The sequence below is a fragment of the Urocitellus parryii genome, chromosome 5 (genome assembly GCF_045843805.1).
Source record: "Urocitellus parryii isolate mUroPar1 chromosome 5, mUroPar1.hap1, whole genome shotgun sequence".
NCBI classification, from domain to species: Eukaryota; Metazoa; Chordata; class Mammalia; order Rodentia; family Sciuridae; genus Urocitellus; species Urocitellus parryii.
The window spans coordinates 187,483,130-187,503,113 of NC_135535.1; the positions used below are offsets into that span (position 1 = coordinate 187,483,130).

General features: G+C 37.4%; 2 protein-coding genes across 2 annotated transcripts in view; one reads left to right on the forward strand and one right to left on the reverse strand.

Annotated features, from left to right (window-relative positions):
- Positions 1 to 14,434, forward strand: part of Slk (STE20 like kinase) — a 59,868-nt gene extending 45,434 nt beyond the window's left edge. The window contains exons 13-18 of the mRNA XM_026401118.2: positions 3,481 to 3,610; positions 4,905 to 5,029; positions 5,561 to 5,749; positions 6,295 to 6,420; positions 7,394 to 7,507; positions 10,909 to 14,434. Of these exons, the coding sequence (XP_026256903.2) occupies positions 3,481 to 3,610; positions 4,905 to 5,029; positions 5,561 to 5,749; positions 6,295 to 6,420; positions 7,394 to 7,507; positions 10,909 to 11,055 (831 nt within the window). The 3' untranslated portion in view covers positions 11,056 to 14,434. The remainder of the gene's footprint in view (positions 1 to 3,480; positions 3,611 to 4,904; positions 5,030 to 5,560; positions 5,750 to 6,294; positions 6,421 to 7,393; positions 7,508 to 10,908) is intronic.
- A 614-nt stretch (positions 14,435 to 15,048) lies between these two features.
- The window catches only part of Col17a1 (collagen type XVII alpha 1 chain), a 40,408-nt gene continuing 35,472 nt past the window's right edge, over positions 15,049 to 19,984 (reverse strand). Inside the window, exons 47-54 of the mRNA XM_077799114.1 lie at positions 19,891 to 19,980; positions 19,686 to 19,796; positions 19,031 to 19,177; positions 18,373 to 18,738; positions 17,655 to 17,792; positions 17,353 to 17,415; positions 17,132 to 17,212; positions 15,049 to 16,790 (exon numbers count right to left, since the gene is read on the reverse strand). Coding sequence (XP_077655240.1) covers positions 16,738 to 16,790; positions 17,132 to 17,212; positions 17,353 to 17,415; positions 17,655 to 17,792; positions 18,373 to 18,738; positions 19,031 to 19,177; positions 19,686 to 19,796; positions 19,891 to 19,980 — 1,049 coding nt within the window. The 3' untranslated portion in view covers positions 15,049 to 16,737. The remainder of the gene's footprint in view (positions 16,791 to 17,131; positions 17,213 to 17,352; positions 17,416 to 17,654; positions 17,793 to 18,372; positions 18,739 to 19,030; positions 19,178 to 19,685; positions 19,797 to 19,890; positions 19,981 to 19,984) is intronic.

The window sequence follows — 19,984 nt, forward strand, 5'->3', positions numbered from 1 at the left end:
TACAACTGGAGTAGAGAGAATACAGCTTGATTTCAACCCTTCCTTTTCCCTCCTCTCAAAATTAGACTTTCTTTTTTAAATTACTTGCAGATGTTCAAGTCTTATTATCATCTTCTAAAAGAGTAAGCAAAATATTTTTTTAACGAGGGAGAAATTATGAATTACGATCACTTTTCTGATCATTACCATTTTTGAGCACATCTGAGTTAAAATGATCAAATAGTCCGGTATATCATATTTCTTTCTTATAGTTTTCTAGAACCCAAAGTTGTAGTTTTATTGCTTATAGTTATTTAATTAATTATAAAACTCCCTAATAGAATTTAAACGTGTACTTTTAAAGGGCACTCATTTTATAATTTATGTACCCATTTTAAAAAATGACTTTTGGTCGTAATAGTCTTGAGTTATTTTGTTGTCTTTTATTTGTTATTTCTAGTGATTTAAACATCTTTTTTAAAAAGGTAATTTGTGCGATATTTTTGAAATGTTTAATTTCTCTTAGAAGTTCTTAAGAGTAATTTCTAATTGTAAATTCCATTGTGAATGTATTGTACTTGGACTTTGATGTTAGAAAATTTAATGAATGCATTATAATGTAGAATTTCATTTTTTTGAGGTGATGAAATATATTAATTTGTGTATGAAGGACATTGTCAGATAATTTTTAGCTTTAACATAAAAAATTCTTTGTGCATTATCCCTGACTACATCATTGTTCAGATCCTGCTTGCTTATTCAACTCCGAGGCACCTGGGTTCTTTGCTAACTCTGATTGTTAGAAACTGCATCTGTTTATTAGATTTGTAACTGCCTACCTTAATTTTTATTTGGTGGTCCTTATTTTACCTTCTGGAGCACCTGAAGGTAAAAATTCTGCCTGCTTCTATGTAACTGTCTTTACCCTTCTTTGCCCTTTATGTTTTAGCTGCTTTAGGGTACACTTCTGTAGTACTGTTATTCATTGTAGGGCATGGCTTCTGGACTCTTTATCTCCAGCTTTGAGTTTTCTGTGGTTTAATTTTGAACTTTTGAAAGTATGATACTAAGGGAAGGAACTGACAATCCAAGACTAGGGGTAGTTGGGACCAGTAGAGTAGAAGCTCCTTGAAGGCAAAACTGTCTTTTATAAATTTTAATAAGTCTATAACTAGTGCAATATCCAGCATTTACAGAATGCTGAATGAAGGTTTTCTTTGGACCTGACTTCTTTGTGTAATCTATATATATAAATGTATTATAGTAATATGTCCCAAAATTGCATAGATAAGAAATTGCACATTTACTGACTCCATTTTATACCTTTGCATTTGACTTCAAGTCTTCATATGTATATACTAGTTAAGTTAGACCATTGATTCTATCCATAGAAGTATTTTTTCTTTTTCTTTTTTTAATTTGTTCTAATTAGTTATACATGACAGCAGAATGCATTTTGATTCATTGTACACAAATGGAGCACAACTTTTCACTTCTCTGGTTGTACACTATGTAGAGTCACACCATGTGTGCAGCCAACATGTGCCTAGGGTGATAATGTCCATCTCATTCTATCAGCTTTCCTCATGCAGGCATCCTTTAAAAATCCTTTTTGCAAACCAACGCTAAAAATGTTAAACAAAAGAAACCCTTTAATATATCTGCAGGTTATAAGTTTATTAAACAAGTTGCATATAGAAATCCTGTAATTGAAGTTAGAGAAACAATTTTTATTACAAATATTTATTATAGGGGAAAAAAAAGTTTTTTTGTTTTTTTTTTTTTTTTTTTTTTTGTACCAGAGATTAAATTCAGAGGTGCTTTACCACTGAGCCACATCCCCAGCCTGGTTTTAGTTTGTATTTTGAGACAGGGAACAGGGTCTTGATAAATTGCTTAGGGCTTCACTAAGTGGCAGAGGCCAGCTTTGAACTTGTGATCCTCCTGCTTAGGCCTCTGAGCTGCTGAGATTACAGGTATGTGCCATCATGCCTAGCTAGAAAATAAGAATCTTGAACTCTCTTTGTGGTAATTGTGTGAAAGATAAGCATGGAGATTTTGCATCTGTTTAATAAAATTAAAACTCCATATTCTAGATTTTACCTTTGCAGCAGCATACCATTAGTTCTACCTGGTTGTATATAACCATTTTAGCCCTTTACCTTCTATGTATTAGCTGCTTCAGGGCACACTTCTTTAGTCCTATTGAATTTAAGTATTCATTGAAAAATTTTGCCTATGATAAAGTTGTATAGGTAACCCATTAGTCTTTTTTTCTGCTACTGTATATTTGTATTCATGCTAAAATACAAATGATGCTGAACAGCAACACTTATGACTTAAATTACTTTGAAGAAACAGCCTGAACTGATCACTTCCAGAGACATTATTGTAAGGCAAATATTTTGAAGAACTTGCTAGACTACTATGTGCACTCAGGACCAGGTTAGTAGTGATTCAGACCTTGTCAGACTGTCCAAAACCCAACAAATGGTTCCAAAATAGATTTTGGGGTTTGATCTTCTCTTAGATATAAAGGAGGGGGGATTATGGTAAAGTGCTGCTTCAACCCTAAATCCACAGTTAAATTGATCAGCATATCCCTTGAGTTAATCACCAATTGCTATCATTGCCAAGTGAGGGATAGAGATCCAAATTTACTTTTTTTAAAGCATAAATTTGGCATGTCATATGTACTCAGCAAATACTTGTTGAATGAATTAGTAAACCCTAAACATGTTGGTAGAATCTTGTGATTATAAGAATTTTATTTATATATTTATATGTAACTCCCTTTTCTAATCCTAGTTTATATTTCTTTAGTCATACATTCTCCATTAAGTCTTGAAACTATTGTTCTTTTCAGTAATAGGCTATAGAAAATAGAAACTGTATTTCTTTGCTGTGCAGGCTTAGTATTTTTCACTTACTCTATTCCTTAGAAAAATAAAGTTTAAAAATCTGACATTTGTTTTACTTTTCAGCTCTTTCATTGCCTTTCTTCCTAAAAGACATTTCTTATATATTTTTGTTCTTGTCACTCCATATTAGAAGGAGTTGCTCCATATTAGAGGGAATAGTCAGTTTTAGAAGCTGCAAACTTATTGTTTTCCAAAAGCTGCTAGTGTAATAGGGCATTTTAATTATGAATGTGTGTCATTCTTAATAGTGAATTTAGAATATCTTGCATTCTAATTTTTTTTCAAAGTTGAATTGGATGACTAATACATGTATACTACATCTGCACTATATAATTTGGGTGATTTTAAAATCTGGCTAACTTTGTAAACTTGGTTTAGAGATCTTGTTAACTGCTGGGGAAGTTAATAAGATTAACAGTGGTAGAGTGCTCACCTAGGATGCTCAAGATCTTGGATTCTATTCCCAGCACCTCCGAAAGATAAAAAGAAATCTTGTTAATTACTAATGTATACAGTCATATAAATAAATGGATATTTAGTTCTGTAGACACTTATTAACTGATGGTTAACTGTCTAATAGGAACAAGAATTTGTTCAGAAGCAACAACAAGAATTAGATGGCTCTTTGAAAAAGATCATCCAACAGCAGAAGGCAGAGTTGGCTAATATCGAGAGAGAGTGCCTGAATAACAAACAGCAGCTCATGAGAGGTATATGAAGTTTTACAGCAAGTGTGTATACATAAAATGGTATCTCAGAAACATTGTCGAGGTATACCTTGGAAATATTTAAATGTTTTCCTTTGCTAGGGCAATAAAGGGAAAGTTAAAGAAAGCTATGGGCTGGGGATGTGGCTCGAGCAGTAACGCGCTCGCCTGGCATGCGTGCTGCCCAGGTTCGATCCTCAGCACCACATACCAACAAAGATGTTGTGTCCGCTGAGAACTAAAAAATAAATATTAAAATTCTCTCTCTCCTCTCTCACTCTCTCTTTAAAAAAAAAAAAAAAGAAAGCTATCTTTCTTTAGTAAATGAGAAAAGTCTTTTAAAATTAAGAAATACTACAAGATATAGACTTCCTTTATGAAAGTAGAAGTGACTATAAACACTTAAAACAAGGCTGGCTCAGGGCATGGTGGTACACACCTGTAACCCCCAGCTGCTCCAGAACTCAGGCCAGCCTTGGCAACTTGGGGAGATCCTGTCTCAAAATTGAATTTTAAAAAAGGACTAGGTATGTAACTGAGTGGTAAAGCACCCTCGGGTTCAATCCTCAGTACCTCAGGATAAAAAAGAGACAGCATAAAATAATTTAGGGGCTGATGCTCAGTGTGTAAAAGCTCATGCTTAGTATGTGATAGGACCTGAGTTCCATTCCTAGCACCACACACAAAAAAAAACCCAAAACAAAACAAGCAAAAAAAAAATGGAAAAAAATGTTTTTCTGTACAGATAATGCTACAAATATATCTCAATAATTTTGAGTTTTATTATGCCTTATAATTGTTGGTACAGTCAGTAGTTATGTAATAGAATGGAATTTTAAGAACTTATTTTCCCTGACAAGTTACCTTAGATTTTCTTTTCTTTCTTTTTAGAGAAATTTTGGTTCTTATACATTCATTCATTCATTTTATTTATTTATTTAAATATTTATTTTTTAGTTGTAGTTGGACACAATACCTTTATTTTATTTGTATGTGGTGCTGAGGATTGAACCCAAGGCCCCACACATGCTAGGCAAGCTCTCTACCGCTGAGCCAAAACCCCAGCCCCAAGAATTTGTTTTTTTATAGTGGAATATTCTCAGTTTATAGGATATTAAAACAGAATTAAGAATGACAATGGATATTCACATTGATAATATTTTATTTATAGCTCATAGTATCCATTTGTGTATATAAGTTAGTATATAGATAAAACTTTTATGTAAATATTAAAATGAAGATCAAAGTATATTAGTAAAAAGAGCAAAGTGACTTTTTGAAAATTATTTTCTTCTAGCTCGAGAAGCTGCAATTTGGGAGCTTGAAGAACGGCACTTACAAGAAAAACACCAGCTGCTCAAACAGCAACTTAAAGATCAGTATTTCATGCAAAGACATCAGCTACTGAAGCGCCATGAAAAGGTTAATGAAAGGAAAATTCCTTAATTTTTTTGTTTTTTTTTTTTAATGTTTTTTTAAAATTTTTTGGTTCTTTTTAAAGTTTATGAAGCTATTTCATTTTGAAGCTTCTATTTCTTAAAAATGCATTTTTATTTCTTTTTCTCTTATTCTGATTTATTTAATGAAGTTTGAAGTAATTATATCTTGGTCATTATTATAAATACAAGGATGATAATTAATTACAATGTCTAATGACCTCTATGTTGTAATCTACATTTTGTATCTCAGAAGAAGATATTTTGGTTTCTGTTGTGGTTCAAGTAAAAAATGTAGGTTCCCTGTACTTAGTAAAAGAATTTCAGTATAAGACTCTCTTACCACTAATAACTTTACTTTTCTTACAAGTTATTTTTTGCCCGATATCTTGCTGGTCACAGTACAATAAGGGAGATAGTATATATGGGAAAAACAAGTGAAATCTTTGAACATATGTGTGGGAACTGTGTATTAAATAATATTTACATTACTGGATTCTGTTTAAAACATTTTTAGGAAACAGAACAAATGCAGCGTTACAATCAACGACTTATTGAGGAATTGAAAAACAGACAGACTCAAGAAAGAGCGAGGCTGCCCAAGATTCAGCGTAGTGAAGCCAAGACTCGAATGGCCATGTTTAAAAAGAGTTTGAGAATTAACTCAACAGCCACACCAGACCAGGACCGAGACAAAATTAAACAGGTAAATTAAGCAAATTATTCTCTTCATTTTTAGGTTTTGAAAATATGAGTGCCCTTTAGAAATGCTACATAATTGGTTGTAAACATTTAGTCATACCTTGGACTTGTCAATATTCACTTTAAGATCTTGAGCTAGGCGCATGATATGTACTAACTTAGTTGTTCCAGGGTGGTGACCCTAGAGGGCAAAGCCTTCCTTCCCATGCTGTACAACAGAGTTTGGGTCCTGGGAATGAGATGACATGAACAACTTTTTAAGTCAAAACATGTCTTCACTATGATACTTGCAATCACAAATCTCACACAAATTAAATGAGTTCACTAAGCAGTTAGGATCAAGATTTTTAATCAGAAGTTGTTCTATTTCTAGAATATACCCCTACCCAGGTCATCATGTAGACTCCAATTCTGAGTCATAGCATATTATTTCTTGCATCTTTAATTTATTGTATTCTAAATTTTGTTAAATTTCTTAATTACACCTTTAAAATGTGTAGAAATTATATTGATTGTTAATTGTAATTTATCTTTTGTTTTTCTTTGTAGTTTGCTGCACAAGAAGAAAAGAGGCAGAAAAATGAGAGAATGGCTCAACATCAAAAACATGAAAATCAAATGCGGGATCTTCAGTTGCAGTGTGAAGCCAATGTCCGAGAATTGCACCAACTGCAGGTTATTGATTGATTGATTGATTGCAGTACTGGGAATTGAACCCAGGGCTTGGCACATGCTAGGTGAATGCTTTGCCACTAAGCTACATTCCTAGCCCCCAACTGCAGTTTAGAGGCAAAAGCATGACAACAGAACTAGGCAGCTCAAGTGGATGGTACAGAGAAAATAATAGCTAACAAAAGTAAAACGCATGTTATTTATAAAAATGCTGGGATTGAAAGGTTGTCTTTCCTTCGAAGACCCAAATGAGGATCAATTTAGTATCATAGGTATTTGTTTATATTTTATATAACATGATTAATGTGATCATGAAGCTAAATTATAGCCTAAGAAGTGGAATCTTTCAGAAACGATTTTGAGTATGATTTTTAGTGTATTTTGCAAGATGATGTGAATCTTTCAAAATGATGAAGGTAATTTTTTTGTTAGATTCTGAACTTAAAATTTATTTTCCTTTTAAAATTTATTTTTTTCTATTTTTTGTGGGGGGGAAAAAGGTAAATTAAATATATGGGAATTTTCTTCCTAAGATATATAAAGGTTTCTTTATAGAGAGGGCTGTTTTTGGACCTTGCCTAAAGTGTGCAGCCCTGCTAATATATAATCTAAAATGTTTAAAGTTTCATAGTAGTATCAACCTTGTGGATTACTCTACATTTGCTTATAATATACTGGAATAGAATACATCCTAATTCCACTTCCTGGTACCAGCTGGTGAAAAGGAAAAAAAGCAAAGACCCAAACTAATTCTTTCTGTTTAAGTTCTTTTAGATAGTATGCAAAACAATCTAATTTCTAAACTTATAAAAGTATGTCTACTTATTTCATAGTTTTTGGCTATTGGTTTTTAGAGGAAAATTTATACTTCAGTAATAGGTTGATGATGAATAATTTATTATTTTGGGAGACAATGGTATTTGTGTAAAATTACTTGGTTGATCTAACATTTTTTAAATCCAAACTTTATTTTCAGAATGAAAAATGCCACCTGTTGGTTGAGCATGAGACCCAGAAACTCAAGGAGTTAGATGAAGAACATAGCCAAGAATTAAAGGAATGGAGAGAGAAATTGAGACCTAGGAAAAAGGTGACTTTAAAAGCTTTATTTAAAATGTTATGTTTTTACTCATCCATTACCCTGCTATTGGCTCTTTGCCTACTGTGTGTCAGGGACAGGAGATGGAGATAAAAAGACAAAGTTCTTATCCCTAAAAGACTTCAGTGACAGGCAATTTTAAATTGGTGGGAATCATTGTCTGAAGGAGGTAAGTAAAGGGTACAAGGGAAGGGAGCAGAATGCACAAGCAAAGGAAGAGGAATGCTTAAATTTTCTTGGAGACATCAGGGAAAGCTGTAGAGAGAGGAAGATTCTTATAAGACAAGTGAGTCTTAAAGGGTGAGTAAGAGCTTGCAGGGTGGATAGGCAGATTGGAGTGGAATGGGGCAGTTTAAGTAGAAAAAAGAGAATGAATAAAAATGATATATTCAGAGAATTGCAAGTAGTTCCCTATCATTGGAGGATGTGGGATTCCTGTGTGGGGATTCCTGTGTGGGGGCATTAGGGAGGGAGAAAGAAAGGAAAGGATGACACTGAGTCTGGACAGGTTCAGATTGACTGAGCCCTTGTAAGCTGTGTAAATTTAAAATCTAGGAAAATAGGAATGACTTCCCTTCTTCCTCCCTCTTTTCCTCCCTCCGTTTTTCTTGTTTGTACTCTATGTCCTTGGTTTCATTGGCTAACTATTCTGTTTGGTTACCTTGCTGTGAGCCTTTCTCTTTGTTAACCTTCAAACTTGAACTTATTTTCTCATGCCCTTCCAGCTTGCAGTATGTCAGCCAGTCCTTTGTTCCATTCTGATCAGACAAGGAAATGTGTATTTAGCCCCTATTATGTGCCCAAGGTTTACAGAATCAGTTAAGAGTACAGTTTTTTTTAAAATATTTATTTTTTAGAAGTAGTTGGACATAATACCTTTATTTATTTATTTTTATGTGATGCTGAGGATCGAACCCAGGGCCTTGCATGTGCCTGATGAGCGCTGTACCCCTGAACCACAATCCCAGCCCCAGAGTATAGTTTTTAAGTTTTATTTATTGTTAAGTTTCTTGAAAAAGTAATAACATTCAACTGTTTCAGAGCTCTAAGGAGATAGAAGAGCAAACAGTAATAAATACTTTGTCTCCAGTTTCACTTTTAATTCCTTACAGTCTGGCTTCTGCCTCACAGGCCTTGTTGACAGGGTCACGAGTGAGTTGCTAATTAAATACCCTGACTGTATTTGTTGTCATCAAAAATGTTATTTTAAAAAATTTTCTTCTCACCCTGCCTTTGTGACAATTCTGTCCATTTTTTGCTTTTCTTTGTTACTTTTTATTTGTCTTCCAATCTCCTAAAACATAGATGTGTCTGAGTTTTACCATTTCTGTTCTTTCCCTGGATGACATTGTATGATTAGCTGTTGCATATTTAAGGACAGTTACAAAACTAAAATAGTAGAGTTGGGCAGGATGAACTCTTAAAATCATACAGGTACGTGTTCAAATCTCAGTGATGACACTGAAAAATTTTATCATTTAAAATTTCTAGGTCCAGTTTTCCTTATGTGAAAAATAAGGGTGATACTATCTACCTAATTAGGGTTATTAAGAAAGCTAAAAGAAGTAATATGTTGTTGTTCATTGGTTTTATAATCAGTGTGAGCATCATGCTGCCATTTTCTACCTGGATATTTTGTTTCTCCTCACTTTATTCAGGCGTCTGTTCAAGTATCATCAGTGAGTCCTATTTTTGATCACTATATCCCTTCTTTATTTTTCTTTATAACATTCATCTTAAATTTGTCTGTTGTGTCTTCTAAGAGAATATAAGCTCCTTAAAAGCTGTGACATCATCTCTTCATTCACTAATACATACTGAGCTACTAGAATAGAGTAGTTCCTGGCATGTTGTAAATGATCAGTACATACCTGGGAAAATGGGCTAAAGAATGTAGTCAGCAGACAAGTAGTCAGCAGATATCAAACCAAACTTTGCATCCTTTTTCCTCCTTCACATGTCTTACCTTTCCCTCCTCCCTGCAACTCCAGCCATTCTTCCTACATTTCCTACATTCCTTCCTCTTGACATTCAAGCTAGAAACCTAAACTAATTTCATTTCTGTCCACATTCAATCAGATGCCAGTTAATTTTGACTGTTTTTATAATATTTCTCCTTCTCTTTCCCACTGCTTACCGAAATTGTTTAGTAGTATCCTCATGGGCCCTCTGCCCTCTAGTTCCCTTTCCTTTCTTCCTACTAGCATGCTGTCATCAGAGTGTGTATCCTCAAGAACAACTCCAAAACTTTCATTGTAGTGCTGATTAATCATTAGTTCCATCATAGTATAATATAAGTGCCTCATTTTTACTTTGAAGCCTTGATAGTGTCACACTTGGACCTTTCTAGTTTTTGTCCCATTAGCCATTTTGTTCCCCATACATGCTCCAGCATGGGTAGAATCACCATTCCTTACACCAGTGCCATAGTTTCCTGACTTTGTGCCATTGTTTTAGCTTCCCCTGTTTGGCATGCCTTCCTGGTCCTGACTATCAACTTCTAACCATTCCTTCATGACTAAGCTCGTGTTTTACCTCTTCTGAGAAACCTCCTTGAATCCTTTCATATTTTTCCTGTACTTTTTTTGGCCTGAACACAGCACTTTTCTCTAAATCACTTGTTGGTAGTCACTGATACCTGTCTTAGTCCATCAGGTCACTATAACAAAATATCACAAACTGGGAAATCCAAGGTCAGGGTGCCAGCAGAGTCAGGTTTTGGTGAGGGACCTCTTCTGGGTTGCAGAGTGCTGCTTCTCATTGTATCCTTTAAACTCTCTTCAGCCCTTTGTAAGCTCCACCCTTATGACATAATCACCTCCCAAAGTCCTAAACTCCTAATAAACATCACATGTGGGATTAAGTTACAATTAATTCAGACATTTATCAAACACTTATTGTTTATGCTTTATTATGGGGATGTAAAGATAAGTCTGATTTAGATATTATCTTTAAACAGTTTATAATCCAGTGTGAAAGGAAAACATTCACATCAATACCACAAAAAGTAGGGAGTGGTAAGTGCATATGAGAGAGACAGATAATAATTAATAATAGGTATCATCTATTAGAGTGCTCAGTATGTGTTAAGTACATCATTATCACATTTAATCTTCATATACAGTAGGGTAGATGGTATTGTATAGCAAAGGAATTAAATGATTCAATAATTTTGGGAAGTTAAGCCATTAATCCAAGTTTCCATTCATGTGACTGAGTCTTGAACATGGGGCTGTGCTGAGCTTATGATTTTTAAATTATTGAACAGTCATATTTTCCTTAGTATGCAGAGAAAGTGTTTTGGAAAAGCAGTTTTATCTTGGTTGTCAGAGTAAATTCTATATACAATATGATACACCAACACATAATTTCTTTGTTCCTTCCTTTTTAAGACACTGGAAGAAGAGTTTGCCAGGAAACTGCAGGAACAGGAAGTATTCTTTAAAATGACTGGGGAGTCGGAATGCCTTAACCCATCAACACAGAGCCGGATTTCCAAGTTCTATCCTATTCCTAGCTTGCATTCCACTGGATCATAACAATGGGAAGCATTCTGTGGTTGGGTTTAGCTTTTTAAATATGTCATTTTTTTCCTTTTCATCTTCTGTCACATTCTATATATCAAATATAGCTCATGAAGACAATCACCTGCCTCACCTCCTAGGTGGTTTATGTTGTTGTTGTTTATTTGCTTTTTTAAAGCAAAGATGAAGGGAAAACGAACTAAGACAGATGCTAAGCCATGTTGGCAAAGTAGCATCTTGCAGTAATTCCCTAAGGTGATTTTGTATATCCCTTAAATATTGTATTCTTTAGACACTGTTACTGAAAAACTGTTAAGAGAAATAATGTTTAAAGTTATTAAAAAGAAAAAACCTGTTACATCACTAAGTATTAATAAATATCTTTTTACCTAACCTAACTTCTCAGTGATGCCTATATTCTAGAGTTGGAACTCTACTGTAGAGAGTTAGAATAATTTTCTTTTGGTGAATCAGCTCTCATGAAAAAGCTACAAGTTGATCAAAATATGCTGTTGATTTAGTAAATAAATACATTTTATCATCAAAGATGAACAAACTTAAAAAAAATTCTTCCAATAAAATTTGCCTATTTAGGTGGGAACTATTAATCAAGGTGCTAGTTTTATTAAAATAGTGCCTAAAACACTAAATTTCAATCACCTAAAAAATCTTTTTGATCAACAGGGACAAAACACCCTTAGCATGGAACATTATCATTTAAAAATCTTGCTCATATTACCATTTAATAGAAAATTTTATCCTGAAATATGTTGTACAAAGTATAGAAAGATTAAAAAAGGTAGCTGTTAAATGTGCAAATTGGAAATATAAAACTGCATTGAAATACAGATATAATTGTCCTAGTTTATTTCCAAAAATAAAACATGAGCTGGTTAATGCTCTACATCTTAGAAAATTCTGTTCATTTAAAACTCTTGAGAGGCCTGTAGGCTCTGGGTTGTATTTATAAATATATTTTCTAAAATTAATTTTAAAAGTATTTGTTCAGAGTAATTTTTTTAAAAAGGATTTGTGTTAAATATTTAGGCACACATCAGAAATTACTTTTTGTTGTTTTGAAATGAGGTTACTTACATTTTGGTTTTATTTTGTTCCATGTTTAAATTATTTACTTTGAGTGGGGAAAGCCCCTCTATCATGTGGTTGCTGATATGTGCAGTTATTGATGAAATGTACAGTCTTGGTCCCTTTTGAGGCCTAGAATTTCTACCATGTGTCAGGTCAAACAGTATTATGAATTGTCCTCTGGTGTGTGAGACAGCACATTTATAAATGATGCTCTTTGCCTGCCTATTCTCTTTTAAGAGTGCTAGGTACCAAATTGTAAACATTTCACTTTTTAGTTAGATACTTTTGAGGCTGGTGAAACATTTAAATGTAACATTTGGGAACACTGATTCATATTAAGAAAATGTAAAATGTCTGTAGCACTTTCTTGCAGTTAATTTGAAAACTTTGGATGCTGAACTTTATTTTGTCAGTGGTTTAGGTGATTTAAAAGTGCATGTGGAATTTTAATTTTGTAACTGTTTTGAAAGACATAATTTACTTGGACAAACTATAGGTAGCCTTAACTTCTGGCCAAGTTTGTTTTTTTTATATAAATATAAATATATGAATACACACAAGTATATATTATGTATGATTGTAAATTCATACGCTTATCATATGAATGTGTTACTGTATACAAAACTTTTAATGCTTTATTCTCATGTTGGGTTGGAAACTTTTGAAAGCCTTTAAAAATATATATCTTTATAAAGTAATATTCAGGGTGATGATGGAAATTGTTTATATTGTTATGATAAAAATAATGGTATAATATTGCGGTGTATTTAATGACTTTTGTGAAATGAGAGATGGGAGAAAAGCTCTCTCACTTTCACCTTTGAAATTTTCAGTTAATTGGCTTTTTACAAAGAAATACTTCAGGCAATGGACATTTTTTCAGTATATTTTTTTTTATCATTTTTTCAGTATCAAATAATTTCAGGTATCATTTTATCTGAATATTTGAGTCTTTCTATTCCTTTCCCCTTGAATTTCAGAGTATTGAATCCAGAGAGAGACTCAGAGTGGAGCTGGGTAGTTCATGTGCAGCCCTTTATCTCCCTTAAACCTGCCGTTTGTACTCACACTTGTGAGTTCTCTTTCATACATGACCATCTTTATGTGGGTTCAGGACTATACAGTGATATGTACGTAGAGAAGAAACATTCATTTTAATACTTCAGGTTATAGAAATCTTTACAAAGTGTTTTGTTATAGAACATGATATTTGTACACATACCTGCCCACTTTTTGTTAAGGCCTTAAATAGATAATAATGATCTATCTTTCTTGCATGAAGTGTAGAGGAGTGGGTCAGGGGCATAGACTTTTTTGAAATCAAAGTGCAGTCAAATCCATCCCTGCCTTGTTTTATTGCTGAGGCCGAATGTGCTATGAAATACATAAAAATAATTCTCCATATGTGCACCCTGAACAGTCGCCTTCTCCCCTTGTCTCTGCGTACTGTGGAAACACCACACCTCCACACTTCTGCAGGCCCAGCTCCTGTAGTGTGGAGCATTGGGCTGCTTTTCCTAGTCCTATCAGTCCATAGGTTATGGATTGCTGAATTAGCTGCTATTCTAGTTGGAGTCACATTAAGCTTTTTCTTACCCTTTCTATGGGGAAGCTCTAGGGTGGGTAAGAAGGACATTTAGAGTACTTTCGAAAATATTGGAACCTTCCTATAACAGGATACAGCAAATTGTAACTAAACATAAACCAGAACCAGAGCTACCTCTAAGTAGTGTTTCCTTAAGCACAAAGCTCTCAGGCATATGAGACCCTCTTTAATTGAGGGGCTCTGATTTCTTGAGCATCAGCAAGTTTCAGAAGTGACTGTTTTTTGTATTCTTCCAGTTATTTTGTACCTATACACTTTTTCTCATTCCATACTGTTCACATGACAAAGACTCTTCTAAGAAGCCAAATTCGGTCAAATTATTAGCTAGGGATATTGGCGACTAGTGCAAAACCTAGAATCCAGGGTAAAGAAGAGAGTTCCAGTTGTCTTCTGATTAAGTAAATCAATTCTTTTCTGGGAAATGATCTTTTATAGGAAATGGGATGATATTTTAAGTGCTTTTTTTACATTGAAGGCGCAACAGTTAATGCCTCTATTGTTGCTGTACTATGGCTGACATGGTTTTGATAACGCTTTAGAATTTCTGCTGCAAGGCGTGGAATAGAGTGTTTTATCAATTTTAAATGTTGGCTGCGGCTTTCTGTGATCTTTTGCAGTGTAATAAGTTCATAAGCTGAATTTCCAGAAAGAATTTTTAGATTATGCCTCTTATCTATTTGGGATCAACATGTCTTTTCAATCATGAGATTGACAAATGAAAAATAAAGTTATTTCTTAATCTATTTTGGGAAGCAGTTTGTTTAGTTTTTTTTTTTTTTTTTTTTTTTCCTTTGAGGTTCTTTGAAACTAGTTGTCCTGTGTGAGAACATGTTGTAGCTTTTCTTTCTTTGGTCCTAGTCATATTTTCAAGTTTGCCATCTCTGGGTCTTTTGACCTTCCAGATTTATTAAAGCTCCTGGCTATCTGTGATACACACACACAACACACATACACATACAAACACACACATTAACAAATATAAGTTTTACTGGTAACTTGCTGGTAGGTGTCTTTAGCATGCAAACCCCTCATTTGGGAGGTACTTAAAATATTCCCATCAACATGTATATACACATATTTTTATTTGCCTTTTCCCTGCCTTAGGATCAATTATTTTTCTGAGCATTACAAATCGTATGATCTCAGTTCTGCTAAAATAACCTCTGTCATTTGTAACTGATACAAGATTATACACTGGTACACTGTCATACAAGATTCAGTAGACACTAGGCAGCATAATTTGGCAAGTCTTCAGCTTAGCTGCAGGAAGGCATAGCTTGTCATTTTCTAATCTAGGAGTACTATTGCACTATTGAGCTCAATCTTGACTTAAAAAAAAAAAAAAGACAAAAGAGGCTCAGCTCTGTTGCTGTCCAATGGCGGCTGTTTCTCATGTCTGCCCATCTTTCTTCTGGGTTTTGTCTAGAGAAAGTACCAAGGTTGGACTTGGGTATAGAATTCTATGAAGACTTTTTGATACCTTAGTAAAGTAAGTCTAGTAAAGACTTTTTGATACCTTAGTAAAGTAAGTCTAGTAATAAGATAAAAAGTCCTATGTCTGATAAGTCAAGAATCTCTATTAATATATATTAATACTTGGAGGCTATATTTCAGTCATTTAGAAGAGCAGAGGTTAAGTAGATTTAATTTAACCCCATGTTTAATTATCCAGTAGTCAGAACTCAGAGCTTGTAACAAATTCACAAGTTGGCCAAGTACAGTCTCTATGGAATTTGAATATCTGATTTTAGGTGCATTTTCTTAGAGTATTTGATATTTGCATATCCTCCCTTAATCGGTGTTTTGATATTCTATTTCTGGCTTGGAATCATAATTCCTTTGCACCAGGATAAATCACTACATTAATGGCAAATAATGTTGCTCTTTGGTGCATATGTGTCTATTTCAAGTAATCCATGTTTAAGGAAAACTTTCAGGTACTTTATAATATGCCCAGATTGAGTTAATAGTTGCAGATGAAGTTCTGTCTTTAAAGGAGCTTAATAATTTAATAAAATATTAGCTCTGTCCCCAAGTACAATTAATTTTGTTTTCTTGTGTTTATAATAAGCTGTGAGACCCAATTAACCCAGAATATTTTCTTTTAAAAAATTGTTTGCTTAGATGGTTCATATTAGACATGATATTAAAAAAGAAAAAAAACTTTAATTGGAAATTTTACATTGAAATGCCTTTTCATCTTATAGACCACATACAAATGTTTTAGACAGTGAAAAGTGCTTAAAAACCAACTGCACCAAGCCCCCATCCCATTTCCTAAGAGCAGAACAGAGGGTGACATTTGTGAGCGGAAGCTATCCTCCAGCTTCAGGTATTCTATTTCTGCCCTCATCTTCTTGCCCCTCCTTGCCCATTGTCCCTCTTGTCCTATTTGCTGCGGTCTAGTTGAGTATAACATATCTATACATTCTAGCAGGGGGCTGTGGATGCAGATCATAGCTATAATCATACTTCCTAAGCAAGTGGGGATCTGATCTGCATATATATGCATATATAACTATTAGAAACCTTGTGATCTCCCACAGGGGAAGAAGATTTTTTAATTTTTTCAATTGCAAGTCTCTTCTTAGCTAACTCTCCATGACTTGAGAATGTAGTAAACAGGAGGAAGGAGCTGATAGCACAACTTTGCAACAATAATCAAAAGATACCCCCATCAAGTGTTGCCTCCATGAGGCACCCCATCCCTATCTTTAATTTTTGGGCTCATTTTTTAGGCAAAGCTCCAAGACTTGCAAGCCAATGCTTATGTAACTGACTTTCCTAGATAGGAGCTTGAACTAAATGTTAAAGAGGCCAAGGAGCTTGGATCTAGACAGCAGGGAAGTAAGTCTCATGCTAAAATGTTGCAGCTATTCTTAAGGTCCATCCAGTGAAGTTGTTTCAGGTTGTGTATCTTTGCCTGAATTTTTTTTTATTTTCAGACTAAAACAAGGGTTCCTAGGTGACTGTGTCCAGGGGGCTGCTCTGCCAAGTCCAGCTCATGGTTTGATGGCAATACTTCTCTTCCTCCGCCCAATGTAGACTTGGTCACCTGTAAGTTAGGAGGTGAGGAAGAAGTTAAAAATTATCTGTGGTTTATGGGGACCTTAACTTGGGCAATATGGTGACTGTGACTTCCACAACGATGGTTAAAAGAAGAACTCTTGTGATACTTTGAATTCATTTATATCATTTACGCTGTATCATTACTAGCTTGGCTCTCCTTTTCCTCCCTGCAAATAGAACTCCCCTTCCTGTCTCCCCAGCTGAAATGTGATTATTATTGCCAATTGTGTGCTTGATGGTGCTGCCTTGGCATTTTCGTGAATGTCTCAAGCTTGCTCTGTTGAGCACCAACCTCCAGAAACTCAGAACATCAGCACCAGTATTTACCTTTGTCTCCTTTTTCTCCCTTGTGCCCTTGAGGGCCAGGTGGCCCAGGAAGGCCTCGTGATCCAGGAGGGCCTCTGTCACCTAAAAGGGTAGAAGGGAGCATGGCATTAATAAAGAATGTGGAGGGCTGGGGGTCGAGGCGTACCCATTGTGGGAGCTGCTTCTCAGCAAGAGGTTGTCATTACACAGCCTCTGGTGCCTGTTTTCCTGCCACCACTTACCTTTGGGTCCTGGGGTGCCCATTTCTCCCTTCTGCCCAGGGGGTCCTGGAATGGCTCCATAAGCTGTATGGGGGGAAAATAATGGCCTTAGGCTAGAGATTGAAGCTGGGGAGGTCAGGTGATTTATTCAAAGTAATACAAATTGGTAGCAAAGGAGTCTGCATTTGGAAGAGGAAGCAAAGTTTAAAAATTATCTGATTTTCAGCATCTCAAGGTTTTCATGAGTTGGTATCTATGGAGCAAACCCCATGTGAGACACTGCCATGGGGTGGGTGCCGGGAAGGCAGTGGAGATGGCCTTACTTCGGAAGAAGTCCATGAGGTCTTCAGTTACGTTGCTGTAGGCAGAGAAGACCTTGCTGATGCCAGGGGGACCCTGGGGCCCAGGCTGCCCTGGTGGGCCCTGGACAGTGTAGGCCATTCCCTGTAGCAGTCCCTGACCTGGAAAACACCAGAGCATGGCGCGGGAGGTTGGGATCACTCACCAGGGTCTTCAGCAGGAGCACATTGCTCACAGATTGCTTAAGTCCCAAAGCAGTTAAGCTAAATGAAGCTGTCCCAAGGGACAAACCCTGTAGACTTCCACTGTATCCTCCTGTGTGACTGGCACAGGTCTCTGCCTGTATGGGCATTCCCAAAGGACTTTGGACTGCCCAACTATGTCTGTGCTGATCAACTACAAGGAGAAAGGACTTCTTAGCCATCCACCTCCACTCAGCCCCACCAGAAAGTCATCATGGTCCTTAGAGACCCAGGACAGGTTAGGTATTGGGAAAGCAAAGTACTGAGAGCCCAGTGTGCTCTGCTTCCCATGGCTTAGGTTCTATTTCTGGGCCCCCCCGTGCACCGAGCTGGCTGAAAATTAGGAATGGGGCCTCCTGTCTTCTGTCCCTGCCCATCTGATTCCAGAATCACTGTCTTCACAGCCTGAGTGCTTAAAAACAGGAGAGCTGGTCTCTGGGGCCTAGATGCTAAGATGCTCACAAGCTCCCCCTGCACCAAGGCCCATGTCCCTACTTACGTTGCAAGCTCTCTGACACCCTCACAGCCAGCTCATTGTAATCCAGGTCTCCAGCGAAGCCAGCTCGGAACGATTCGCCATTGCCACCATACACACCGCCTTCTGATGCTGCCCCATAGCCCCCACCTCTGCTGATGTCAGTGCCATAGGGACCCCCATCTCCTGTGCCAAAGGCTCCACCTTCACCCAGGGAGCCTCCATTGGTTCCTCCAACACCTGAAGAACTGTAGGATGTGCCCCGACTGGAGGAAGAGCTGTGACCCCAACTGTAGGAGTTATCCCGTGACACCAAACGGCTGTCTCCTGGTGGTCCCTGTGGCCCAGGAGGGCCTGGGGGCCCAACGATGAAGCTGCGCACATCAGGACCTGCGGGGTAGGAAGCTGCCTGAGCAGGAGCTCAACTCCTTATGGGCTGAAAGAGTTGGGAGCTAGATAGTCTCTCTTGGGGTATGAATACCCTTTAGTGACCTGGAGGGAACTTCAAGGTCCTTGCACACCAGTGGGAGGACGCTGGAAGGAAAGCAAGTGGGTTTTCCCTGCCTGGGGGGCTCCCTGGTGTTTGCCTCCTAGGCTCCTTCAACCACCTGCCACTCCACTTACAGGGAAAAGCAAGGTCTGGGGAAGGGCTGTGGGGGCACACCCAAGTCAGGACACATACTTGTGAGGTAGCTAATCAGCTCACTCCGGAAGTTGTCACTGTTTTCAGCTGCATAGTTTACCAGAGCTCCTGAGACACCTGGGGGCCCTCGAGGACCTGGGGGCCCAGGAGGGCCTGGAGGGCCTGTAGTGAATGACAAGCCTGCACCTGAGGGGGAAGAAAGGAAGAGAAAGGTCATAGTCCTGTATGGAGAAAGCTGATTCTCAGCCTGGCCTCTCGACCTGCTGTGGACTCCCTCTGAAAGGTGGGAAGGTGAGGCTGGGCCTCCTGGATGCGGGGAAGAGGGAACAACAGGAGGCGTAGGGCAGCCCCTGTCCTGGCACCATCCAGGAATGGCTGCTCCTGCCTGGCCCTTCCACCTGTAATTCTGAGCCTCCTTCAACCCAGATTGTGCCCCTCTTCCCAGCCCCTCACTACTGAGCATTGGAGCACCCAGGCCGGCTCATGAATTGGGAACTCTGTCCCTCCTGACTTCCCTCTACTTCTCCCCCTGCCAAGGCTGAGGGGCCTTCACAATAAGGGACCAACAACCCCAGGGCCCTTGGTGATAGTGAATTGGTTCAGTTGTCCATGGCTGCCTTTGCTAAGACCCATGGGTACCCTAAGGCCAGGCTGCAGTCCTCTGCCCTCTTCCTCCCTGCTCCCAGTACCCTACTGTGCAAGTAAGAAGAGAGGTCCTCCATGCTGATGCTGGACCATGCATTGCCTGGGATCCCTGGTGGCCCTGGAGGACCTGGGGGTCCAATGATGCCTCTATATTCAGACCCTGAGACACAGAGCGAAGCAATCAGTCACAACTGGGACCAAGGGCTGTGCCTCCATCCCAAACCTCATGGACAGATGCCCCTACTTGGCCTTACCTCGGAGCAAGGAGAGGAGCTCCTCATAGGAAGTTCCTGGGAGGCCAGGGGGACCTGGGGGGCCCGGAAGCCCAATGCCGATCCCAGAACCTGG